Source organism: Falco peregrinus, chromosome 6, assembly GCF_023634155.1.
Source record: "Falco peregrinus isolate bFalPer1 chromosome 6, bFalPer1.pri, whole genome shotgun sequence".
In the NCBI taxonomy this organism is placed as follows: Eukaryota; Metazoa; Chordata; class Aves; order Falconiformes; family Falconidae; genus Falco; species Falco peregrinus.
In genome coordinates this window covers 29,769,652-29,796,848 of record NC_073726.1, presented here as the reverse complement: position 1 = coordinate 29,796,848, position 27,197 = coordinate 29,769,652, and the positions used below count along the sequence as shown (strand labels likewise).

Genomic DNA, 27,197 nt, shown 5'->3' with positions numbered 1-27,197 from the left:
TCCGTCCTGCTTCCTTCTCTAGTAGTTTTCCAGGTGTCTCTCAGAGCACCTTCCCCTCTGATTAAAGGAAGAAAGAGGCCAGCAGAACCTCCAGTTGGTTTGCTTTGCTGCCCACCCTTGGAGGGAGCTCTTAGTCAGGAGTTCTTGCCTTGGCCACTCTGGAGCGACAGGGTGGATAACAGCCCATGGGCAAGGAAATCAGAGCTTCTCACTGACGCTACAAAGGCTTTGCTTTTTTTCCTCTCTTTTTTCCCTTTTTTCCATGCTCATATACAGATCATATTCCTTTCTCTCCTCATTAGATATCACTGATGGCATGTTGCTGGCTTGCCCCTCACTTTCTGATAGTTCCTTTCTCTCCTTGTTAGATATCACTGGTAGGGTGTCACTGACTTGTCCCTCACCTCCTTAGGAAGGCTGTGGATCTTGGGTGGCTCAGGTTGCCCACAGAGGTTGTGGAGTCTCCATTGCTGGAAATACCCAGAACCCAACTGTACAGAGTCCTGGACAACCCGCTGTAGCTGACCCTGCTTGAGCAGGGGTCTGGACTGAAGGATCATGAGATGTCCCTCCCAACCTCAACGGGTCTGTGATTCATCCTGGGACAAGGAAAGCAGAGAGCCCAAGGATTGCTGAGAACCTGTAAGGATTATCCTACAAATACATTCTGACCAAAAAAGCCAATGACAACAGCAAAGGATAAAGGGAGAGAGGGAGGTGGAAAGAAGAAATACAACTAAACATAGGAGGAGCATCCTCGCTCTCTTGAGGTCCGTAAATAAATTAAACAAGGAGAAGGAAGGAAGTACCTACATACAACCACTACACTGCCTAACCCTGAGCTTACATGGGGACCGCGTTTATGTCCATTTGCTAGCAGGGTTTTGTTTGCTTGCTTTGGGAACCTGCCCCTTGAGAGCAGAAGCTCAGGTGTCAGACAACCAGGCTCAGGGATCAGACACACAGCAAGCTTTGACCAGTCAAAGATAAATGTCTGTCAAACGCTGGTTGGATAATTTCATTGCCTGCTCTGCTTCTGAGCCTGTTCTGCAGATTCATGTATAACTGATTTTGTGAAATGTATTCCATGGGGGTAAAATATCAACATATGCCATATAATTCAGTTCCTGTGTAGTTTACAATGTAAATTATTTGCTCCGGTGCTGAATTGTGGGGTCACCTTATATATAAACCAGAAATTGCTTCCCACTGAAACTGTCACTGCTAGTAATTTCCTAGTACCTACCACATCCTTGCAGGAGGTAGGGTGTCCAAATCCAATCTGAAGTTGCCATAACACCTACAAAAGTGTCACCATCAGACTCCAGTTATTTTTCCTATGAATGTGCATGACCAAAGTGGATTGTGGTACCAACAGCTCATACAAACTGTCTCACAGAGATACCGTCTTGAGCCTGAACCTCTCAGCTCAGGAGCTATCCATCAGCCTACTGGGTCTCATTGCTCCTCCAGGACAAAACTCTTTGGAGGCTGCACAGAAACGTGGGGTGGGGTTCAGGTGCAGAGTCAGACACCTACATGCAGGTGTCTTCATGTCTGCTGGGTGTCTGAGCTCTGACTGCAGGCAGCAGAGGTCCAGGTGTGGCTCAGCCGCATAAATAAGAGGCATCCTGGGCTACTTCAGATGCCCTGATGTATGCAAGACACCCAGTGACTGATCTGCTGCAGGATCCTGGGGGACACCTGCACCCATCTGGGCCAGCAGCCAGTGGCCAGGCAAGTTTCCCAAGGGTTTCTGCAGTGGCTCTGGACACCTGAGCACAGGCAACCAGATCCCACCGCAGACTGCTAGGCAGTGCCCAGTAGCATCACAGCCTTCTGGTCCTGCCATCTCCAGCTGCCACGGTGAGAACAGCAGAAGCGCTTACTTGTGGCAGCTGTGTTGCTCAGTGAGGTCGTGGAATATTTTGATTTTTAGGAGAACCAGATGGGAACATTACTCACACCCCTACTGCTGGATAGCCCCTATGGTCCCAGATCCCCTGCCCTGACAGAGTTCTGCTCCTCAGGTCAAATGCTGACACAGATCATTGATGGGGTGAAACCATCAGTGCTATTTCAGGTTGAGGGACCTCTGCAGATACCTCTGGTGTTTCTCATGGGGCTTCCTCTGACTTGCTCACCCAGCTCCTCACACCCACTGGGGCCTGAAACCACACTCATCCTCACAACTACCTGTCCCATGCCCCACCACCCCTGCTTTCCAGGCTCTGCTGGAATACCCCGTTCCCTGGCCACCCCTGTGAGTCACCCCTCTGTTAGCTCCCCGGGGTCTCCCCAGGACCTTTTTCCCTGGCAATACCCAGAAACGCCCTCCCCTCCACAGCAAGCATGTGAAATACATGGGAAGCCAAAACCATAAATGAATCGGCTTGCTTCCAGCAGACACCAGGGGTGCTTTGCACAGCACCCCAGCTTGGAGCTGAGTAAAGGGCTGCCCCAGCGCCACCGTCCGCACCTCCAGAAGCATCCTCGTGGGAAGCTTACATCTGTGACTTTCTCTGGTTTCTGCTGTCCCTGGCTATGAATGGGGAATAGGGATACAGCCCTTCGGTGAGCCCAAAGCCGGTCCGCGCATCATAGGTGTGCCCCCAGTGGGGTGGAAGCTCCTCTGTCTGCTGGGAAGATGCAGCTGCACTGAGATGGGAAGGTAATTTCACAGTTTGCTCTGTGTCTGTCTGTCTTTGGGGAGAACTCTGGGCACTTGTGGGTTGCTGGGACTTCAGACACAAAGGAAAGATTATTTGGCCCAGGAGCTGGGAGGAAGGGATGCTGGGAGCTAAACCCCATTAGCCCTGTTGCTCATTGCATCGCCTGCTGGGGTGGGGTGAATGGGCATGCAGCTCGCAGAGGGCCCTACCGCTGTCAAAGCTCACTTCACATGCAGTTTGCTTAGTCCTTTTCCAAAACCACCAACAGTTCAGACTCCTTGAACTGAACAACGTATTGTCACATCCTGTCCCAAAACATAAAGGATATGAGAAAATCAAGAGAGTGGCACCATCTGGCCTCTGCTTGAGAAAGCAGCTGGGAAAAACTCCTTTGATGCATCCAGATTTTGAACGGCTATAACATTTCACAAAAGTAAATACAATACGCTTATTTGTAAAGCTCTCCAGGAGTGTCTCTGGCTGCCATGTGAGGAAGGCAGCCTGAGGGCACCTTACTGGGGCTTTGCCATCTCCTGGACAAAGGAGAAGCCATCCCCGTTTGCTGGGCTGGACACTCTGAAGCTATTGGTTTTGTCTGTCTCTTTCATGCAGGCAGCAAGTATACTGTCTGTGGTTCTGCTTGAAACACGTGCTGTTCATGGCACTAAGCTGGTCTCCTAGCTGGCTGTCCAGGGGGAGTGCAAGTCTTTTAATCTCACCCTGCAGGGACAGGCTTGCTACTAGGAAATGAGGCTCAAAGCCACGAGGGTCCTTCCTGAGTCTCAGAGGAGGGTGCAATTGGGAATTTCCTGTCTTCAGGTAAATGTGAATCTACAAAAAGGAAAAAAAAAATTACATTAACTTAACTGCTTCGTCTTGCCAGGAGCTATTAGAAGAGAAAAATGTTCCATTTATTTAAAAAAAAAAAAAAGCATCTCTATTTTCACGTTATGCATTGTTGTGGCAAGGTCACCAAATAAGCGGGAAAGCCTGGAGACTTCAAAAACAGTGCTCCCTCCTGATTCTTCATCCAAACACGTGAAAAGTTATTGTTGGCCAGTTACATGGTGGACCAATGAATCATGGTTCTTTGCATCTCTACAGCATCCTCTGTCTGATCTTTAGTGCCTTTTCTTGATTTAAAGGGCTAAAATGATGGTTGGCGACTCCGAGAGCAAAACCCAGTGTGGCATGAATGGAAGGGCCCTGAATATATGAACTAAAGGCTTGAGACAGCAGGAAAGTCTGTTGAGAGCTTCTAAAAGGGGGATGGCACCACCAGAACAACTGGGTCATTGAACATATCTGCATAGAGGTAGCAAATGAGTAGAAGGGGAAGAGGAAAACTTCTGCCAGAGGAGCTGTAAAATGGGCTTGGAGGAAACCTTCAGCAGGAAGGAAAATGGAGATCTCAGATCTGATATGGAGGAATTAATAACATTTTAAAATTAGTGAGAAAGTTAACATTGCACGTGCTGAGCTGACACTGCAGGTGCCGAAAGCCTTTGTGCCGTGCCTGTACGATTTTATATAACTGTCAGGACATTTGCTGGGAACGCTTCTTGTTCACATGACATAATGATATCAGTGAGATTAATATTTTCAGACCCGAGATGCCAGGTGTCCTACTATGAACTAATGTTTGCTTTCTAAGTATCACATTGGCTTCTGTAAAGTACTTGTAGTTTTGCACTCTTTCTGACAAATTGCACAACCACATGTCTTTCGCCAGTTGTGTTACCTGCATCTCTGGGTAACCTGCTCACATGAAGACTTGTTTTAACAAACTGCTACGTGCAGAAATGGTAAACAGCCGTTTACTCCTGGGGCTCTGAGATCTTAGTCTGAATGCTCAGAGCGTTGGACTGAGACAGACCGGTTTACAAAGTCACCCCAGTGCCACCATTTCCAATCCATAAAACAAAAAATGATCTTCATTTTACTGTGTACTGTGACTTAAGTCTAAGAAGAGTCTAACCCCCTTCAGTTTTATTATTTTCCTCTTACACTGCCCTAAGTAAGAACTTTACCAAGGATTGAGGGAGTTTGAGCAGCCCAAAACCACTAAAAACTGGAGGAGAGAGAAACCTTCGGTTTTGAGCAGAGCGAGCTGGAAAACAGGGCTACTCGTGCACAGGAAATTTTGTCATTTCAAAATACGGTTTCAGTCTGAATCAGAACAAAACCCCATGGGTTTCCAAATTCCCCTTGAAATGGAAATTCTGAGAATTTGGGTCTGGAAATGCTGAAGCAGGGTGTTTCTGATACCGCCTCCCACCGAAGACCTGCTGAGCAAAATCAGCTTTCTCACCAGCTCATGGTGGTGCCGCCACCAGCTTCCCTGAGGAGGCGGGAGGTTTCCTGGGGACACCTGCAGTGACATCTCCCTGGGAGCCTCTCCAAGGAATGCTGGGCTTTGAACATCGACCTGGGAGCCCTCCTCCCTGCTAGACTACTTGAGCATTGCACAGCTGGGTCCTGGTGGTCCATCAGGTGGCTGAAAGGGCTGTGTTAGGAAGAGGGGGGAAGGTGGAGGCTGTTGGCAGGGCAAAAGGACCAGGTTTGCCTCTTGCAAAAATTTACGCAGCAGCACTTTGCCCTGCAGCCATGGACTTCCCCCTCATCCTACATGGACCTCCCCACAGTTGGGATGACACCTCTGGAGTCTCTTGAGAAAAGGATCATATTTGGTATGGGTATGAATGCCACAGCTGTAAAAATGAAATCTAGTTAGGGAACATCTTCCCTGAATTTCTTCTGCAGGAAGGCAGGAGGAGAAACCGATTAGAGAATCAGAGACCTGGAAGGGACTGGTGGAGCTGGTGCTTGCTGGAGTCCTGAAGTCTTTGCTCTCGTGCCTTTAAAGTCCACAGGTGAGCACGTATTTGTGCTGCCACACTGTTATTCCTATAGATAAAGTAGAAACAAATCTAGAAAACGTGTGGGTAGCTGCAGTGTTAAGGCTGTGACGGAGAGGCAGGTCTGTACTGTTTCACTGCCTCCTTGCACTCCTTCCTTATATCTACTGTTTAAATTGCCTAAGACACAGGCCATTTTTGGCCACTGAACAGTACTTGTGTGTAAGATCCCCACCTATTACCATTTTTTGTCATTGCAACCAAAAAACTTGCTTAAATTTAAACTTCATAAATCATTTTGTCTCAGTTGCAAGAAATGTTTTTATTAGGTTTCTTTAGCATTTACAGATCTGAGTGACAGATTCTGCAAGTCTTCATGACTTCTAGGGCTGGGATCTGTCTCATTTATTGGGACATCTCATCACAGGTATTTACACGTGGGGGTAATTCTGCAGGCTGGGCACAAACAAATCATGCTGCTCGGCTTCCAGCGATCAGTGCAGAGAGGAGGACAGGCCTCCCATAGTCCTGGCTTGTAGCTTCTAGCCCTAGACAGATGTCTCTGACATCCCTGGGTGTCTCAGGTCATGGCAGATACCTACCTTCAGGCAACTGGATCAATCTATAGCTGTTTCCATGCAAGCTGCTGTCTGAGCTCCCAGTACAGTCAATGGAGTCAATGGTTGACATGGTCCCTGGGGTCTGGAACACTATTCAACCTGTGTGGACACCTGCATTTGACAGCTGCATGTCTCTAGACTCCTCTTATCTCCACTATGATGGGACCAGCTTGCATGGAGACACCTATATGAAAGCACATGTGATGACGCATTGCAATGTGCAGGCTAATTCTTACCCTGGCCACTTTTGGGAAAACACATTTTCCCACATTCGGGCTCCTGACCATGATACAGAAGAATGTGTATTTCCACCCTTTGGGGAGGGTTAGGGTTAAGGGAGCTCTACAATAGATTGTAAAAATCTAGTAACTGCTTCTGTTCTCTATTTTGGAGACGTTGCCAGAGATCCTCTTGTCCAAATATTTTTAGTTTCCTGCTGCATTTTAAAGGTTAGCTGTGATGGGATATGTGTGAAGTGAGCTTTAGCATAGGTCTTTAGAATAAATCTTCTGAGACACATTCCTGAGCTCATCACACCTTTTGTTAAAACAAGAGGGTAATGGAAAATAAATCATGTATTTTTCAAAGTTTAGATCAATAGCAAGAAGAACAAGCTGCCTTTCAAACATCCACAACAATTTATTCTTACAGTTCATTCGTTGTTCCATGCCAAAAAAAACCAGTTTACAAAATAAAAATATCAACCACCGCATCTCATGTAAAAGAAGTAAGAGCAACCATGGCGAAAGCACAACAGTGACGGTGCCCTTTGGCCACAGCCTCTTCCAGTGATGCCGTTTTGCTCCCAGGCTGGGTCCTATTGATCCTGCTTGCTCTCTGCTTGTCATGTTGAAGGCTGTAGCCTCAGACACAAACATTTCCCCAAGGGCCACCAAGCCTACCGAGAGGTATAGTCCAGCTCAACTGAGAGTTAATAGTTTCCTGATAAAGTACATATACAGCTCCTGTGCTGGAGGTGACCTGGGTTCAGAATCTCTATGTAGGCATTAATAGCTGGGAGAATTAAACCCCATAAAAGTTGTCCAGGCTGTAACCCACTATTACTTACAGGTCCCTTACCAACAGTGTGTCCCCCTTGATTTCCAAGAAACAAAGATGCAATGTGGAGAAAGAGTCCCTAAGCCAAGCTGGCTAGGGAAAGGCAGAAAAACCACTGGAAAAGTAGGAGCCATGACTCTGCTCTTGTTATCTGTATAAAAATTAAAAATGTGCATGCTAGCAGGAGATGAAATATTAATGTTCTCCAGTGAAATGCCCTGAGCAGGACAAGCCACGCCAGCCTAACTGCAGTGCCTAACAGAGGTGTGTTAGCAACAAGTAATGTGCATTGACTGAATGAAGCAGGAGAGCTTAGTACCACCGCTTGCAGCCTTCCGAGCAGCTGCCAGGTGTGAAAACCTCTCATCTATTGCATAAATACAGATTGTTGTTCGCTCCCATACAAAATAACAGCATGTAATAGACCATTACACATCCATCTTTATAAAGATATGTAGTACAAATAAGTCCTATTCCAACAGGAATAAAAAAAAGCCATGGGAAGTATAAATATCAAGGTTATGGAGTAAGAATAAGTCAACAGGAACACAACCCAGTAAAACAGTAACACATACGCTCTATCACAAAATAGAAAACTACACTCAGGTCTCATGCTTCCTGAATTATAAGGAAGGGATTCATCCCATTTTGCTTTTGTAGCATGCCATATAAGCATCTATAGCTAATCTGGTCATTCTTTAGAATTCTTTAGGCATTGTTTAGAGTCAATGCAGAGAAACAGGTGCCTTTAAATTGTGAGCCATTTGGCCCATATACAGATATCTCTATGTATCTGTGGCACAAATAAATACGCACATACACATATACATAGGCAATAGGGTGAGGTGAACTACTCTCTGAAGGGACTTCTTCCCCTCCATGGTCTGCCTCGGACAGAGTTGCTTGCATTTTGTCAGATGAACCAAGTGGAGCATGGCTAAAAAGAGACAGAAGACTATTCAAAATTCACAAATTCCCAATAATGTCAGTACGTCAAGTATTGCGTATGGTTGAGTCTGTCCTTAAACGGCTTTGCACTAGGTTCTTTGGTGCTCTGCAGCTATGAAAGCAGTTTTCAAACTAATCAGCTGCCGCAACCTCCAGCATCCTTTTCTGAGCTGGAGGAATAATGTAGTAACTGTTGTGGAAGGAGCTAGTCTAAAACAATTGGGAAGAGGGGAACAATGACAAATGCACGTGTATACTGATCCATAAGGGAGTCCAGTAAGATTTTCAGTTTACATGCAGAGGAAAAATTGATTTAATTTCCTTTTCCAAGAAGACCAGCATAAGGAAGAGAAAAATATGTCTGTGTTTGACCCATCTAGTTAGGGAAGGGTTGGGGGAACATCAGGTATCCAGCATTTCTCTTTGTGGGGAAGGTGGTGTGTGGGCTGTAATGACGATGCCATCATCTAAGTGCTTGGGCAAGTGGTCCATATGTACACCTGGTCGCTTGGGAGAGGCTGCAGTTATATCAGCAATACATCTGCTATATGGTAGGAGGAGGAGAAGTGTTTCTAGGAAGCCATTTCAGCCAGGGCTCTTTCCCCATCTATCAGTGATGGGGTGCACCCCTTCCACTCGTGCTCTGTAGGTGGAAAGACACTCTGTCCCCATGAGAATTAAGCCATAATACTTTTTGCATCCTTCACACATTGTATCTGAGTGTCAAAGCTTCCTCCTCATTTGCTACTGCTGATCTTGGAATCACTGGTACAATCTGGTTCCTTCTGTAGCAAGTCATCGATTTCATGAGTTTGGTTCTGAATGCTGCAGTTCCCTGAGAAGCCTTCTCTACAGCAGGCAAAAGACTTTACTACAGCTGGGAAGAGGCAGGTTTTCAATGGCTTCTACTATATTTACTATGGGAAACCACACAGTACTTTTTGCAGAAGACACCGCTTAGGATCTCAGTTGTTACTTCATCTGGTATCAACTGTTTCACAATTTGTTCCACCACAGGGCCAGTGAAATGTAGAACATTCCTGGCAATTTTTCACATATCATTTTCTCAGAAAGCCTACAATGGCCCAGGCAATCTGCACCATGGTTGACCATCTTCACTAGAGCATGTTTCAAAGCATTGTCTTCAACTTCTATGGCTTTATCCTATTTGTGAACTGGCAAAAACACTGCTGATGTGGTTTCACAAGGTCCTCCCCTCCTCCTTTTTGAGAAAAATTCCCATTTAGCAGAGAAGCAGAGCCCATCAGTAGTTGGTAAGGAACACAAAGAGGAATGGGTATGAGGATTAGCAAAGAAAGAGGAGAAAAGGAGAACTCCCAAATATCAGACAGGGACACCCTGGATTAACCAGGCTGGGGAGTCTGTGAACACGAATAGCCTTGGTGCAATTCAGTGTAGTAATAGAAACAGCGAGGAGGACAGACTAAAATAATTCTGAAGTACAAAGTTGTCATGACACGACTGAGAAATCAGGGGGATGAAGGAAGAGTTACGTGGTCATGGTGGCAGATGCTCCACCAGACTTCCCACAGGTTAGCCAGAGAGAAAAAGACTGATTGTGTAATCTATCTGAAACCAACATATTTGCATAATTAACCTTAATTTCCCCACAGGATTCATTTTCCACCCATTATTTGAACTGGTGTTCTCAGTTGCACAATGGCTGGGGCAAAGCATGCTTTTTGATTTCAAAAGCTCTGATTCTTCTTTTTCTTCTGCCAGCTGAACCAGACAACCCAAAATCCACGGTCATTTATTTAATACCGGATAAGGTATTCAGAAACTTAAGCAGTTCAGTAGTGAGATGGCTGATCTGGTTGATAGCTCTTCACTGCTAGGGATTTTTTTTTTAGATGTCACATTTTCCTGGTTCCGTCCCACTTACCATATTCTTTGCTTGGTGAGTCACACAAAGACAGCAGGAATGATAAGCAGAGCAAAAAAGATAGCTGTTAAAACAGAAAATCAACACGGTTAGCACCTGGTGTTATCTTAATTATTGCAATTACTCCAACTGGGAGAAACAGGCAAGACCTGGGGATAGGGTCTTATCTTACCCCTATGCCCAGAGGCAAGAGTTCTTCCATGTTGCCCTATTGCTTTGCTCCCTGGGGCAAACAGGACCCAGCCAGAGGAGACCCGGGCAACTAAAGATCGACCACAGCCAAATAACCACAGCATAGTTTACAATACCTTTTGTTCCCTTCCTTTATCTCACTCCATTATTCCTCCTTATTATAACGTGCGCTACAGTTGTCAGCAGACTCCAGCTGGAATCAAAAGCCCCTGTACATACCTTGAGCACAGGCACAGTAAGAGACAAATTCTATGTTAGCAGCTAATGGCTGAATGGCCAAAGGGGAGAAGAAAATATCTTCAGACTGATCTAAATGCATCAGTTTTGCTGTGAGGAAATATTTTATTTGGCCATCTTTTTTTAATCCTTTGAAAATGTGAAAGAAACATATAATTTAAATATTTACATTTTTCCCTGTTTTTTCCAGTTGAAGTTATTCACTGAATTCACAGAAAATCTCAGGGAAAGAATCTGAAAATTGCTTCATTTAAAAACCAGACTTGCAGTTGATCTGTTTTCTTTTACTTCCCTTATGTAGCTTTGAAAACTTCTTTATAAAAAAATTTAAGTGCTTAAACAGTCTCTGGTTTACACTTTCTTCACCGACTTCTCACCCAATACGTGCACATACAAAAACCAGATGTGTTTTGCAGTATATTTATTAACTCTTACAACACAGAAGGATCTCTTTGGTAGAACAGCAAATTGAAAGGCAAAGCAGCTGCTCTGGGGGATGGAGTGAAGTCTGAACCCAACTAACAAAATGGCATACCTGTCACTGGCAGTATCAAAGATGAGGAAAAGGATGGATGAGCCGAACCTATGAAGAGAGAGAAACTCTTGATTTTTGTATTGATTTGCTTATGTGGTGAAAAGCATCAAAGCAGAGATGAGGACAGAGTTAGGTGAAGAGCCAGCTTGTTCCAGCATTGAAGCAATGATGAGGGTAGAGTCTGACAGCTATCCCTCTGCACAGGAGACTCGGTAATTGCCATGTTCGTTTCCTGGATATCAACATACGTGCTGATCTGATATCTGTTAATGGTGGGCATGAAGTGAGCTGCATCTTCCGGGGAATGGAATCCAGCTAAGACATTTATTTCATATGAGATTGGGATGGATGACTTTCAAGGTGCCAAGCTAGGATTTGGAAACATGGCTTCAAACAGGACCTCTTTTCCCCCAGAAATGTAAGCCAAAGCTTCCCTGGTGCAAGAAATTCATTGAATTTCTCCCTTATCCTGAGAAGGAAGCTCCGAATTTGAGCCAGTGTGAGATATGGACAGGTGTTTAACAAAAGGTCCTGTAAGAATGGTGTCTTGATAAATCTTTTTGTGCTGGATGCTGGGGGGACAATTGAGAAAGGGAAGGATATTCTTTATCCAGCCCCATTAGAGACATCACATCATAACAAAGAGAAATAGCTGGTGTACTAGTTACAAAGACCTGACTTTGCTCAGGTTTAAGTGTACTTTTGCAGGAAACTGGAATTATTTTCTGTTGAATTAAAGGCCATGATAGCCTGTTTCATCATCCAGTCTCATGTTTTTCGTAATCCTAATTTTAAAATTCCAAGTATTTGTAATCTCTGACTATTCAACAGGTTGTATCATTTTCTAGGACTGGTGCGTTGATGGGTTATTTCCATCATAGCAAGAAGTTCCTTCACCCTGATAGTACCAAGTGGAATGATAAGGGGGGGGGGGGGGTGGAGAAAAAGAAAAAAAAAAAAAAGAAAAAAAAAAAAAAGACTGCCATGAAGGAGGAGGAAAAAACAAACAACAAATTGTGACTGCTGTACCCGAAACACTCTGAACCAGGAACCACAGGGAAACAGACAGATCTATGAAGAAGGGGAGAAAGTCCTGAGTTAATGCTGAAAGCGTGTCCAGTGAGTAAGGTGATTCTTTCTTACAGTCAGAGCAGCAACAGAGGCAATGATGGCCAAGTGTCACCTGAGAGGTTGCTCTGCAGGCAAAAGGACCAGCCCAAACCATCCTGCCCTACCACATGGCCTGGCATGGGTCACAAAGGGCTGGCATTCATCTCACCTACCGTTACATGCAATGTATGAAGGCCCGGACCCCAGGTGAGATCCCCCATTGCGTACACCAGTGCTGGTTATACCCAACCGCTCATCCACCCAGGTTCTGCCCTGGAACGTGCCTACGTGCAGCAAAGCACCTTGGCAGCCAGGTCACACCCCACCGAGCTGTTTACTCCCCCCTGCTCACCTGAGGAGGTCTCTTCTTCCCAGCTCAGGGTTTAAGCTGGGGGGGCTTTGGGCAGCCCCTCGTTGCAGACGGGTGAGCACAGAACTGATGTGCAGGTGAGCTCAGGGAGCCAGATTTAGTGCCAGTTGCTCCCTCACCACATTTTCAGGCAGAATCACCCTGCAGCCCGGCACCCAGGCAATGGGCAAAGCCTTTTCTTTATCTCCACATCCAGGGCTCAGGAGCAAGCAGGAAAAGCCTGCACAGACTTCAGAAACAGCCCTTACAGTTACACAGATGCAGCCTCTGAGATAGCCATATGGGCTCTGCTATCATCACTGGGGAGAAACAAGCCTTTAAAAGGTGCAAATCATCTCACCCTAAAATAGACCTGAAATAGGGCAGCTAACACAGCACCATCAACACCTGTTCCCCCCTGTTGGTTATAAAGGCAGTCCAGCTCAGGTGTGGGTATCTATGCAGCAGGCACCTACCGTTCTGCAAGATTAATTTCCCCTTAAAGGCCCAAGTGCTGGTGAAAACCAGTTATTTCCACTCTCTGTTGGTAGGAAAAATCCTCTTGTGTTGACCTTGCATTAGCTTCCACCTCTTTAAAATTCAGACCAGTGCACTCCCCTATCTCAGAGGAGGTTGGAAGGGTAAGGAAGGCCTGAGGACTGTGGAGGTGGTGGACAGCTGCAGCCTTCCACCATCAATAACTCTGCCTGACACCCAGAGAGAGCTCCAGACCCTCAGTGCTATCACAGACCCTTTGAAAAGGGGCTTTGTTTTCTCCCTGCATATTGAACTCCTGCACTGTAGATTTAGGAGAGGTGCCATCAGAAAAGGTAGATAATTTAGGTGGAATGGAGTAGGGGTCATAAAGTGCCTTTTTTGGTGGTTTGGGTTTTTTTTTTCCTTTAACACGTCTAAAGGCATGAAAGCAAGGTTCAGAGGTTCTGCAGCCTCACTTGGGAGCCCTGCTAGCTCCCTGCACAGTGAAACTCAAGATGCCAGACCACAATGGGGCACATCCTGCTGAATCTGGGTCCAATATTAGTGGGCTTCTTGCCATCTTCTAACAGCATCCTGCATGTTAAATTAAGAACCGAGAGACATTGCTCGGGTTTAGCTATGGACTAGATAAACTCTGGATCCTAAACCCCTGAGCAATCATGAGAAATGCTTAGATATACCTTTTGGAGTACCTTACTGTGAAGTGACAACAGATGACCTGTAACTGCCAGGAGGAAGGAGAAAGAGAAATGCTTGTTCTACTGTTTTCTTCCTAGTATATGACAGTGTGGCTCTATCTGTCACACATTCTCAGAATTTTGCAGTTAGTCTGAAAAGACACCCAAGACAAAGTAGGATACAGCTATCTACAAAGTAGGATACATCCTCCCCCGAGATTTCAACTCCATCAGTCAGAAATCACATCTCCATTGGTGTCAGATACCTGAGGTCCCTGATCTCTCCACCCCCAACCCCAAGCAGGTTGTTCCCTAGGACTGATGTGCTGAGCTGGGGGGTCTGGACCCTGTCAGGTCATGACACCAATGTGATGCTAAAGCAACCATCATACCTGGCTCAACAGTCTGTGGCAGCCACTCACTGCTGTCGTTGGTGCATCGTATGTCAAGGCAGGTCCAGCTGATTTTGCCATTCACCTTCTTGCACGTGCAGGTGCCAGAGGTGGGGGGTCGCTTATCATAACCGCTCTGGCATTTGATATTTAATACTTGTCCCACATAATACTGTTTGTTCAGGCTTATAGAGGCATGTGGAACAGTCTTGGGAGGACCACAAAAATCTGTGGGATCACAAGGCAGCACATGGTTAAAGCAGGTAGATTTTACCTTCTGCTTTTGTTCTTGAAACAACATGATTTGTATTGGTTCAAAGTACAGACAAGCAGGATATACCAAGCCTTCCTAATTCTTTGTTGGGATATAAAATACTCGTTCGCTTACACCACACCGCTTGTTTAGCCAAGATATGATAGCAATTGTTTCTTTTGGTCTGTCAAAATAATCAAAAATTACTCATCAGTCTTACACTGCTTCCATGAAAATCAGCAGAGAAAGTGTTACAGTAATGAATGGGCTCTTACTTACCTTTCTGGTCAAACTTAGAAAAGTTTTCTTGCTTCTGGGGTGCAGGGGTCTGTGTTTTGCTTTCTGGCTTCTGTGTAAAATCTAACTCCATCATGGGAGCCGTTGACAACAAAATTTTCTCGTCTGTGGGAAAAGTTATATTTGCTGAATTACAGCAGGATGAATAGCAGAACAAAGCCAGAGCACCCAAACTTTTAAAGACAAGGTAGAATTGTTCCAAGTTCTAATTTGCAAAGATAAGCACAAAAGATCATTTGTTAGAGCAATGCCCAGATGTGTCTTACACTGACTAACTCATTGGAAAAACACCTCTAGAAGTGTAGAAAAGGACAATAATCACTTACCAATACATTCAAATTCCTTGTAGACCCAAGAAGCAACCTGACCTATACTCTGACACCGAATTCCCATGTACTGGCCACTTCTTCTTGCATAGCCGCTGTCACATTCATAATACAGTTTGGTCCCCACTGGATACATGTCGGCAGTGACATCAGCAAATTCGGTCCTTGGAAGAGCTGGGCACTTTTCTGCAAACAGAATGCCTGAGAATCAGGGCAGCCTGTGCATCTACCTTATTCACTGAGGACTTCCCACATCTTTCTGTCTTATCAGTACCAGATCATGCCCAGAGGGCAGTGAATTAAGCATAATTCTGCTCCCAGCCACAGGGCTAAATTACAGCTGAGAGATGAAACTGGGTGTCATGAAGGGAACAGGAGGGTAGCAAAGCTGTGTTTCTTTGATTGTCTCTAAGCCAAGGAGAGGCTCTGAGTGTCTGGTGAAACTATTAGTTATTTTAAGTGAACATTTTTTATTTTAATATTAGAACCGTCCCACCATCCAAAGCCACCTTCACATTGGAGTCAGCTGTTGCCATTGATTTTATAAGTATAGATTTGTTCAGGATGCAGAAAAATCCCTTGGGAGTGTCTCCACCAAGTGAAATAAAGCCTGTATTTGTCTAGATTTTTTTAAGTGTGTGTGTGTGCGTGCTGATTTTATTCGCTTGTGTTTCTTCTGGAGGAGAATGGATGCTGGAACAAGGATGTTCTGCAGCAGCTGGGGGCGGTGGCAGGACGCACCAGACCTATCTGCCTCCCTTGCCCCCCCTGCCTGAAGCAAGCTGTTGAGCCCTTTCTTTCTGCACCCAGCAGATGGGCAACATGAAACGCTACCAACTTTTTCTTAATGAAGCTGTATGCCGTCATATTGTAGAGCTGCTGCCTGCAGCAGAGCGTGCAGCCCTGAATCTATGCAGTGAGGCATAATAAGCAAAACGAAGTCATTAAAAGTTGCAATAAGCAAACACTGGAAAGGGGAGTAGACTTTTAGTTCTGTCTGAGCACACCAAGGAGCAGCTCACTGTGAAATAAGTTTGCAAACCTAAATATAACTTGCCCCAAAACAAGGACGTGAAGTACTGTGTCATCAGCAAATCACATCTAAATATACTTCTCAATCAGTTGGAATGAATTAAGTTAGGTCATTTCAGTGCACTTGAAAAGCCCACTGAAGCTGAGCTGGAGACCCGAAAGTTGATAAAGGCACTATTTAATGAATCTTTAAGGCCTAAAGGCTAAGAAATTAAAGGATCAAACAAGCTGGTTGCATCAGGGCTGGCATTTGGGATCTTTGGGTGCATGATCTTTGGCCCTTTATGCTTATGCATAATAGTAACAGCTATTAGGAGCAAAATTTCCTAGTCATCACGTCTACACATTTTCTGCAGCCATAATTAACGCAGCCTTAGCAACCAGCAAGAATGACTGCAAAAGGGCCTTGAATCCCTGAGACTTGATCATTTGGCACCTGCCCTTGACTCCCAACGTGCCTTCTTGAAACAAAGCCATGTCTTGCCGACAGCAACACAATCGGCGACTCCCAGACCCAGTCCCGCAATGCCCTTTTCTTTCAGAGCCACCTGTCATTTTCTCACTTTGATATTTTCTGCCCTTTTTAACTTTTAATTACCTTGCTGCTTAGTAAAAGTCACAAAGTTTGAAGAAGGCAACAATGAAAAGTATTCTGAGTGGCTTAACATCGAAGCTGTGTGAAGGCTGTTTTAACCCCCGTGTATCTTTGTGTTATCAGAGGATTCACCTTGTAAACGACATCAGACTGTGGCTTCAAGAGAAGTGACTGTACCCGAAATAGTTAACCACATGGTTTACCACAGACTGTCAGGGTGATTAAAATTAAAGAGTTATCAGATTAGCAGTAAGTTGAGATCACGTACTCTCACTTTCCCTGAAAGCTAAAAGCATGTTTCCCTCAAGACTTCAAAAGCCTCTTTGAAGCAGACTGTAGATCTGAATCTCAGCACGAGGCACTCAAACCTACAACTCTTTAGTCTCTTCTTAAGAAAACCCACAGTATTTAGCCTACTCATCATATAGGGCAACTGTTGTTTTAATCGATGATCAAAGTTAGAGCTCTGTACTTGCACGTGTCAGATAAGGATTACACAAAAATGGTGCGCTCGGGTGATGGCAAAGCAATACGCATCAGGCCGGTGCTCTTGGATCAACTCACCCACGTTGCAGCTGGATCTCACACAACACTCCGAGCACCCAGCCTTTTCATTACATCCACATCACTCACACCCTTGTCTTCTCACATCTAAACCACTGCGGTATCTACTTCTTTGGCCTTTACACCCATATTCCAGACTCTGATCCAGAAAGCACTTGGAAAGATGAATTTCCTAGGTCTCACAGTGATCTTCTGTTTGCTTCCCTCTGTTGACTTCTAACTGCTTCACTGTCACATCCAATATTTTGCTCCCATTTTCAAGAATGTTCTCCCTATCAACCATCATAACCATTCAAAACATTGGCTTCTTTTCTCCTGCTAGACCTCCTCACCACCGTGTTTGATATCAAAGTCATCAGCTTTTGGATTTATTGCTATACCAGTCCTCACACTGGGAGGAGGAGCCGTGCATGAATATGGACATTTCAAGATACCTGTTGTCATCATTCCTCTTGATTGTCTTTAAGTATCTTATCTATTTTCAGAGGTGCTTTTCTTTAAGTGGCCTTTTACTCATCTTTCAAGAACAGGCAGGCACGCAACATGCTGATCAGCATTACTTCTGTACTTTCTTGTCTTACATTTGGATCCTAAACTTCCTGTGTTGGTCAGCTATTTGTACCACGCTTATGCAAGCAAGTCCATCAGCCAGGACTCCAGGCATTGTGGCAGTAGATGTGATAATAACTCTTGATAATGACTACACGCTCAGCGAAGTCGGTCTGAGAATGAAAGCTGTAGTTTGACCCAGAGGAGCTCCCCGTGCTTTGATATTTAGCAGCATCACAGGTTCAAGCTAAACACTGTATTCAAACTCCCATCAGGGAAAAATAAGTATCCCCCAAAGCTGCAGAGGCCGTAGGTGGTGGCGTATAGGTGTGCAGGGGTGTTTCATGGCATTGGACCTCCTGGCATAGTGTGGGGAGACTGTGCAGAGGGCAGGCAGACCTGGTGAGGTCTGGACCATAGTGCCTGCACAGAATGACCTCTTGCTTATCCCTGGAACTTTGTGCCCAAGCGAACTGCATGGTTTTCCCTTAAAAAAACAACATCCCTGCCATGTAGGGGATAGAAAAAACAAGGGATGGGAAGAAACGAGGGAACTATGGAATGGCAGTGCAGATTTACTCCTTGACTAGGTTTCTGACTTTTTTACATTTTTAGGGAAGATTAACTTTGCTTTTTTTGCTGTTTTGCACCTGATTGGGAATTAGTCTGTCAATTCCTTTGAGCCCTTGTGATATGAAAATGTAAATCTTACAAAAGGTCAGTACACCTAGGTGTAACCTGCCTCATAGCCTCTAATGACCCAGTTTTGCATAGCCCAGATTTCCACTGGATTCTGTATCCTTCTACAGTTGCTCCAGGGCTCCACTCCTGCTAGCATTGGTTTAAAAGACTGCCCTCACATCATCTTCGCACTTCTTGGGGTTTTGTTTGCCTCCTCATTTCCCCACCCCCATCCTCCAATTCTCTACCCCCATGACAAGGTGCTCTGTGTCCCTATTTCCTTCCCTTTCAGTCCCAATGTCCTCTGTCCTCCCTTTCCTTCATTCACCAGCTTCATCAGCCCTCACCTACCATTCTTATCTCCTACACCAAAAAAGTGCCCTGTGACTCCATTTCTATGCACTCAGAGGTACTAACACAATGTATTGAAATGGGCTGAACAGAGAGGCTGGTGTAATTACATTCATGAGATTTAGCACTGCTATCAATTGCAGAATTGCTAAACCACATCACTTGCCTAAGGCAGCTGGGAGTCCACATTTCTCCCCATATTAGTGACTCTTTGATGTCTACAGTATTTCTGGAAATTTTGGAACTGGTTTCAAGTCTTACCGTATAGTGGATGGAGACATGCTCTTGGGATTAGGAGACTAGTGAATTTAGATGATAGACATCCATGAAACATAAAAATTAAAAAGTAGTTACTGCATCCTCTGGTGTGCTCCCAAAATTAAGTTTGATAACCTTTCTGAGACCTGCAAACCTTGTCATCTAAGCCACCAGATAGGGGGATTCTGCTATTCCTGCTTAAGCAACAGTGCCTGAGGCCATCAGAGGCATCTTAAGGCATCTGGAACCTCCACATAAGCTGTCAGGTATCACATAAGCTGTCAGGTATCACACAGGAGTTATTGGAGGCTGGTGCCAGGCACAATACCCTGCCATGCCCTGTCTTTTGCAAGTTCATTGCTGTGTGCTAAATAAAGCTGAACTGTCTTTGGCTACCCTCAGCATCTAGCTTTTGGCTGCCCTCAGCATCTAGCATCATCATGCAGGCTCAGGGCAAAGAAACCTGCTGGCTAAATCACTATCAGTTCTTTCAGTGCTTGCATTTCTTCCCTGGGGTTTCCCACTCAAATACAGTCAGTGACTTAACACAACGCCGCTCAGAGTAGACCTGCTAGCAATATTAGGATTTATGAAGCTCTCCTGCCTACTTCTCTTCCATGCCTGAGTTAGCAGAACAGTGTTAGACAAGGCATCAGAACAATATATTTTATCCAGAAGAAGTGAATGGGGAAAATTCATGATAAGTGTTTTCGGTATTAGATAGACACAGACAGTGAGTCATGCCATGATAACCTAAACTCAGAATTTCCTCTGTCATGCAGCTGTGTGTCACCAGCACTGATATTATTCTGGTGTCAAGTTAAAACATCAAGGTGCAAAAATAGGACAGTTTTCCCCTAAATACAAAAGCAGTAAGGTGGGATTTGTAGGAAACTGGCTGTTCTGAAGATCTCGGTAGAAGCAGTGGAAGAAACCAGGCACTTCATATACTTGCCCAGTTCAGAGATGAAGAGAGTCTCTTCCCAGAGGTACCAAGAAATCAAACCGTGCCCAAATGAAGGCATTTCCCCAGATGTGCCTGAAAAGCTAATTCAGCCCTGGGCGTTCATATGCTGTCTGAAACTATGTGCTCTCTACATAGCGCATGTCTTTGGAAGATGAAACTGTTACGGGTGAAAAGAAGGAACTGGTACTGGCAACTGGAATGAAATGGTAATGAATTTTTCTAACTTCAAAACTTATTCCCAGAGGGTCCATTAAGAAGCTAGCTACAGCTCTGCCTGCTTCTTTCACTTCTGATTAATGTCATTTATTGTCTTTGTGGATTTGTAAGCTGGCAATAGATCCCAGCTGTGGGGCTGGGGTGCAGACCTGAAGTTTATGGTAATTTGCCTGTGAGATTTTGATTAGCTATACTGTAGACTACACAGAGATTATCTTACAAAGTCACACGAATAGCAATGAGTCTGCAATGTAAGTGACAGAAATACAATGCAGATAAATTGCCAGGCACATGATTTAATGCAAACAGGAATGGAGATCAGCCTTATGGGGCAGGACATGGGTTTTATTATTCCTAGCAGTGGAGAAGAGGCATGTCTGATTCTAAGGCAGTTCAACACCTGCTGAGTTTGCTGTACTAGAAGATGCCTCTGTTGGCAAGACAGTGTAAAAGAATATGAACCATCAGGAGCTGTCCATTAACTCTGTAGGACCATAGAACATTAGGTTTGGGAGACATGCACTTCTCTTATCTGTTGGCTTAATCTGCTAACCTGCGGTTTGCCATTGACCTAGTCAGTGGAATGTAGTGCAAAAAAAAAAAAAAACTTCCATATACAGCAAAGCTAGAGTTGGTTTGACAGTGGACTAAGCTTTCTCATGCTCAGCATAATTTAGCCTCAGGAACCAGCCTTCTCAGTTCCTTCTGTAAAAAGCAGAGATGAGCAGACCTCTCTAGAGGACAGCAGATGCCTAACTTAAGTTCTCCAAAGCAATGCTTAAAGGTGCTTCTCTCTTTTTATCAGCTACAGTGGTGGACGAACGCTCTTACATGCTCACATTAATAATTGTATGGTTTAGCTAATGCATGGAAACCATGTTAAAGCTCACTTTGCTGTGAGCTCCCAGGAAAGCAGCCTGAAGATGTTGTGTTTTCTGCTGACCCAGTTGTTTCTTGATTTGATGTCTGCCTCCCCTCTTCCTAAACACAATTATCCCCCTTCAGCACCATATGACTCCTGTTTTAAGGCATGGACTGAGTGCCACCCAGTCAACAAAATGCAGACATTTCAATTCCCTGCGTAGTCACTAGAAAGACATTTACAGGACATGACTCTGCACCCTTATCTGCAACCTGGAGGTGAACTGTGCCCTGAAAGCACTATGTTCTCTCTCCTGGCTGTGAAGGGGGTCCACATGTCCAGCTTGATGGAGAAGATGGTGCAGAGTTCTGAAGTTAAGAAAGATGAATCTCATGCCTGCCCTGGCAGGGAGGCTGGGCAGGGGACTTGGACTGCAAATGTGGAAGAGGGAGCTTTAGGAAAGAAGGAGAATGTTTCCTAAGGCAGGGAGAGAGAGGAAAACTAGTGTAAGCACGGTGCACCACATAGAAAATACATGAAGTGGAGAATGGAGAACTTTTTTTTTTATTCTTTTGTTTCTGGGTGTTTACAACCTTCTTGGACCTGTGGTAAAGCCACAGAGCTCACACTCTTTAAAGGCAACCACTGCACATGTTATGGTAGCAGAACATAGAGTCTGGTTTTGAAAATACCAGATGTGAAAGCCTTGTTTTGGCGTGTGGCATTTGGGTTTTGAATAGGTTTGGCTGCATTTTAATCTGTGAGTTCAGTAACACCCGCCTCTTCTGTATTTTCATCTAAAGGGAAAAACACATTACTGAGAAAGAAAACCAACTTTTAAAACAGCAGCAGAAATTCAGATTCTTCTCTTTGGCTGGAACTTTCTCAGCCTTGCTTTTTGTTGGGTTGGAAGGGCACAAGAGAATAACCTCTCTGAAAATAATTGAACTGGCTGACAAGCATGTGTCCCAGTCTTGGGTAACAGTGAAAAAAGGTCTGATGAGGGTCTTCTGATTTCAGATGTGGCGTTAGGACTCATCTCGTTTGACTTGTGGCCTTAGCAGTGTCATTGATCTTTTTGCTGGAGCTCTCAGGAGTGGGATGGAAATTATTGGTTAATGTTGATGTTATTTTCTGTAAAGCATTAAACATTTTTCTAAATAAAGAGGGCTCTATATTCTTCATCTGAGGGCTCACACTTTACAAATGGAGAACATAAAGAAAAAGCAGCAGATGAGAGTGCTGCTACCCTGGCAGGGCTGAGGAACAGGGAGTCAAGTGAAGAAAGTAAAGGTGGACTTTGGAAATGTGTTTTGGAGAAGCATTGGAGGAGACGAAGCAAAGAGTCAGTAAGCCAGGTGGTTGAATGATTCAGGACCAGGGTCAGGAGGTGGAAACCATGGGTAGAAAACATCCAAAACCCGGGCTTTGAAGATACAATTAATGCAACAGAAAAAACAAGAGAGACAAAGCTAAACATCGAGGAAGAAAGCAGGGAGACCGAAATTGCAACACTCTGAAGGCAACAGAGTGAGGTCAAAGGTAGCGGCTTTCTAGCAGTAGCTAAAGAGTGGATTTTTTGCTGTGATAAAATAGAAGGACATAACATCTTATCTCTGATGAGATGGGGAGAAGCTTTCTCCCTCTGAAGGCAGAAGCAGATACTGCAGGATCTCTGTCCATAACATCTGCTTTTTCTCAGCAGGATCACAATTTTTTAACAATTTTTTAAACATTTTTATTTTAATTGTAGCCATGTATTGGACACTTCACTGCTGAGGGCCACTGTAACTGGAAGGTTTATAAAGGTATTTGCTCTCTGGTTGACCTTACAAGAATTACTTGTATGTGTTTGACAACCTTAATTTATTCTGCATTGCGTTTCAAATCCATGCAAGCAAGCACTAATATGCAAGTATAATGGGAAAGAAATTCCTCTCATTTAAATGACTGAGATCTGGTACCCATCTTGTGTGAATGAAATTCAATTGAATAAAATTCTTTCTTTTGTGAGTTTTAATCCTTTCAGGTTTAACTTGCAAATCTATTCAATGTACTCCTGTAAGATGAATAGCAAGATGGAAAGGTCACAGGAGCACAGAACAGCTTTTATCTTGTGTTTGACGCTCACCTAGCATACTTCCAGCCTCATCCATGCAGCTTCTAGGCACTGCTGCTGTGCAGAGTAAATGAGATAAATGTGATGCTTTTCACAAGAAAATCAGCATTTCTCTTATCCTCTTTAGCACTAAGGTGTAGTTTTATTATTACTAAATGAACGATCATCCCATGCCGTAGTTTTCGCAGATACATATCAGAGGACTTTGCCCTTTCAGAACACATCAGATCTATCAGTGAAACTGTTCTGTAAAACAAAGGGGTTTTATTTTCTTTTTCCCCTAATTATATCTACTCCTGATAGCACATTTTGCCAGAAACCTTCTTGCAAACAACATCTACAGCAGGATCTATTTACAGAACTGAACTTGCAGTGCTGGGACAAGCTGAAAAGACTGAGACAAGATAATATGAAGAGCACTGTGTACACTGAGTCATAGCTGATTTTTCACTAGTTTGACCTAGCCTCTTTCCCTTTTCTTGGCTTATGTCTGTTCCCAGGTCTCTCTGTTGATCCCTCTAATGAGTTAAAAACGGTAGGTCTTACAGCCACAGTACTTCAGGCATTTCTACAATGAAAGACCCTGAATGGTAAAAGGTGGTATTTCTACCTTAGCGTATTATTTGCAGGGAGAAATGAAAAAAAAAAAAAAAAAAAAAAAAAAAGATACTATGTTTAAACATTGGGAGAGACACTGAAAATAAATACAAGAAGCTGAGGAGAGATGAGCTTAGCGATACAGTGAAGAATGCAATGCATTTATTCATTCACCAGAGAATTAAATCACATCAAATAGCATAAAATGCAACTGCTCTAACACCCCTCAATTTTTTCCAAAAACCAGAAAGATTTCTGATAAATGAGGCTTGCCAGCAAGAAATCTCACAATGTGTCCCACCACAGTAATACAGAAAGCATGATATAGGGACCTGACTCATCCCAGAACTGATCCTATTTACATATCGTTGGCTGAATGTCTCGCAGCGATGCTCTTGCACGCAGCACTGAAACACTTGCCGCGGGCACTGGCACTTCACTTGGCAATGAAAACACCCAGTGAAGGAAAAGATACAGCGTTTACTGGCAAAATATTTTAAGGAGAATAAAATCACCTGGGGGTTAAATATTTTGAAGGTCCTTCCTGCATTAATAAATCATAAGCTACGCAATCTTCCCTTGAGATGCCCAGCCCCTAGTAAAATTCACCACCCTACTAGAGACGATCCGTCAGCAGTTACAGTACCAGTGTATCTGAGAACCTGCCTTAGGCTGTATCTGTTCATACCTCTCAATCTGGACATCCTCATCAGATACAGAAGGAAGGAAATACCACATTTAATGGACCACTGAGAATGTAAGATTATTTTTTCCCCCTTTAAACAAAGCAGTTTAAATTCAAATACACTAGTATATCACCAGACCATTTCTGAATGCACACACTTGTCACAATAACTAAGCCCAATATAAGCAGTATCACAATTTATGAATGTGTAAAATTATGCTGAATGAATTAGCTGCCTCTGTTCATGGTTTGTAGGCACTACTGGATGGGAGGCGTGGCTGAAAGAATACTTGGTATCTACATACTCATAGCAAACCTGGATGGCAACTCCGAACTAATAGCATTGCCATCAATTTTACCTACAGAGGTACTGACATTTCAGTGTCTATTTTTATATTTCCTTAAGTTACGGGCAAAATGGAAAAAAAACAAATTCAAAGAGCTACCTAAAGTGCACAAGGCTGCTTTGATCTGCCCACCATTCCAATGATGGGTTGGAGGATACATACATTACTCAGACAAAAAATATCCTGTAGTGCGCTGAATTGCTTGCAGTTGATGGTTTGTGGGCACAAAACCCATTTCTCTCATTTCCTTAGAATAATAAATTCCTTAAGCTCTTAACATCTTTCCTTACCTGAAAGGAGTCAGGATGTTGCAAACATCCTCCAGCAGCCACCACAAAAAAGCAAATCATATTTTCCCTACCCAAAAGGCAGAAGTAGTCTTTTACCTGGTTTGTTCCCCTTGGCGGATCCTAAAAAGAGCCACATCAAAAGGTACTTGAGCTCCATGGGACTTGTTCACATCTTTTCTCCGTAACACAGGATGGTGAAGCTTCTCAGAACTGATGAGCTGGTGCCAATCAAGCCAAGGAGTCACCTACTGCCTGGCTAGGCTGGTGGGGAGCATCGCCCTGCGTGCGCGGTGAGGTCTTTGCTCTTCGGTCAGCAAATCATTGTTTCACTGGCTGGCTCTGCAAGACAGAATAAAAGCTGCTCTCTCTTCAGGTATTAGTAGCTTTTATCCAGGAAATCAAACTTAATGCTCAGCGTGATGGAGTCTGCCATCGTGTGTAGGAAGTGGTTTGACACATCAGAGCTACTGACTCCAGAGCTGTTCCACTACAGCTGAGGTCAGTAGAAGGGGGAAAGATTCTGGTAGGTTTGTGCAGCCACTTAACCCTGAATTTGTGTCCAGGCAGGTACTTAAGAGGGACCATCACTGTAGCATAGTTGTCTTGTGTATGACAGTGGACCTTAGGCACTATCTGTGGGCTCTGCCTACAAAGAGAAGGTCCCGTGGGGTATCAGTTTGGCTTCTGGGGGGTCGTCTGCTAAGGATGATAAAGCCACACTCCGTTCGTTTCTTGATGTATGCATGTCTGCAGTTTCACTGTGTGAAAGCTGAGCTTCTGAAGGATGGATGGTTTGATCAAATAGAATCTATAAGGATGAGGCTGGCAGGCTGGGAAAGGGTTTCTCTTGTTCCGAAGTTGTCTGGTTTTCCATGCCTCAGTGAAATTTGTTCTTCCAAATGTCAGTGGTAAACTGGAAATGATGAAGGAAGTATCACACTTTATGTAGTTTTCTTGAGCCACTTCCACAGAAATTATTATCTGTTAGTACCTAGAGAATTAGTTGGGATAGATTGTGGAAAACCAGATTTAAACTCTATGTGGTATTCGGTCTATTCTATTTACAATCATATATATATATATAATCAAATCAATTACACGCTGGACATTTACTTCTCTCTAAGGAATAAAATCTTCCAAGCAGGCATGCTAAGAAATAGATGTGATACATTTTTAAATGCCACTACAGCTGCATCCATCAGTCACAGGCACAGATGCAGAGGATGCTGTGTTAGTAGAGACTCTTCTGTCCTCACACCCTTAAGGGAGATAGTCCTGTGAAAGACAGCTGACACAAGGGAGCTTCTTTTGAGTGAGACCTAAAACAGACCTTTTCTGGGGGCGCGTGATGCCATTATCTATGGGAGGCTGCACAAAGGTGCACCTTCGCCCCAGCATGTGAAAAGATGCAGCAGACAAGAGATGCTACAGTGCCTGCTTGCTCTCTCCTGATAAGTCTCCTTTTGCCCTTTTTCTGAAAGCTTTTGTGCAGCTTCACTGATGCAGGTGACAACTCCTCCTGGGGGGTCTGTTGGCAACAAGGCTTTGGCCAGGAGGTTACTGCCCAAACCCAAATGCAACAGGGCATAGAGAACAAGTAAGACTTCTGGAGCAACTGCTGCAGGTGAAATGCTTTGCTTACCCAGGGCTGCTCTGTGCTCCACAGATATTTACTGCCTTTGCTTTAGTACCAAATAATCTCCCATATTTAATAGCATAATAGGAAACGCTCATGCCAAAGCCCACTGAAGGATTTTGAGGGATTTGTTCTTGAAACATCTGCCCGAAAATCTTAGAACCAGTTCTTCACCTTTTGTCCACAATACCTGGAGATATGCAACTGCATATGCAGAACCGCAGCCATCTGAGTTGGTAAACCATATTTGCTAGATTTCCCAGAAAGAAATCCCAGTCTTTTTATCACAATTTGTCCTTCCCCTACTAAGCATGGGGTCTGTTCTTTGAGGGTGCGGGGATTTACACCCCACCATCACCTTCTGTTTTCTTGCCTGGTCAAACTATTTAATTTCATAGCTATTTGCATTACGGAGACAGAGAGAGGGCACCTTTTCTGCAGTCCTTCAGCTCAGTCTGCCTCTCTCAGCTGTACAAAATTCTGCCAGTTAATCAAGGATTGCAGGCTGAGCAGGGGGCA

At 44.3% G+C, this 27,197-nt stretch overlaps 1 protein-coding gene across 2 annotated transcripts; it reads right to left on the bottom strand.

The window, feature by feature from the left end:
- Positions 1–102: 102 nt before the first annotated feature.
- On the bottom strand, positions 103–25,494 carry LOC101919123 (uncharacterized). Of its 2 annotated transcripts, none has more exons than XM_055808803.1 (8): positions 25,139–25,494; positions 14,930–15,115; positions 14,586–14,708; positions 14,054–14,281; positions 12,057–12,098; positions 11,028–11,075; positions 10,064–10,127; positions 103–3,503 (listed from the first exon to the last, which is right to left on the bottom strand). In XM_055808803.1, exons 1-7 carry the CDS (start codon positions 25,197–25,199, stop codon positions 10,084–10,086), a joined length of 732 nt encoding a protein of 243 aa, XP_055664778.1. In that variant the 5' UTR covers positions 25,200–25,494; the 3' UTR covers positions 103–3,503; positions 10,064–10,083. The 2 variants fall into 2 exon arrangements, with proteins under 2 accessions (XP_055664778.1, XP_055664777.1); XM_055808802.1 differs by lacking the exon at positions 103–3,503 and adding an exon at positions 6,766–8,146 and having other exon boundaries at positions 25,139–25,493.
- Between the last annotated feature and the right edge of the window lie 1,703 nt (positions 25,495–27,197).

Coding starts and splice junctions, on each gene's coding strand:
- LOC101919123 (XM_055808803.1), bottom strand. CDS start 25,199: ATGGAGCTCAAGTACCTTTTGATGTGGCTCTTTTTAGGATCCGCCAAG. Junction 14,709..14,929: donor CAAGGAATTTGAATGTATTG/GTAAGTGATTAT, acceptor CTTTTCCCACAG/ACGAGAAAATTTTGTTGTCA. Junction 10,128..11,027: donor TTTGATACTGCCAGTGACAG/GTATGCCATTTT, acceptor CTGTTTTAACAG/CTATCTTTTTTGCTCTGCTT.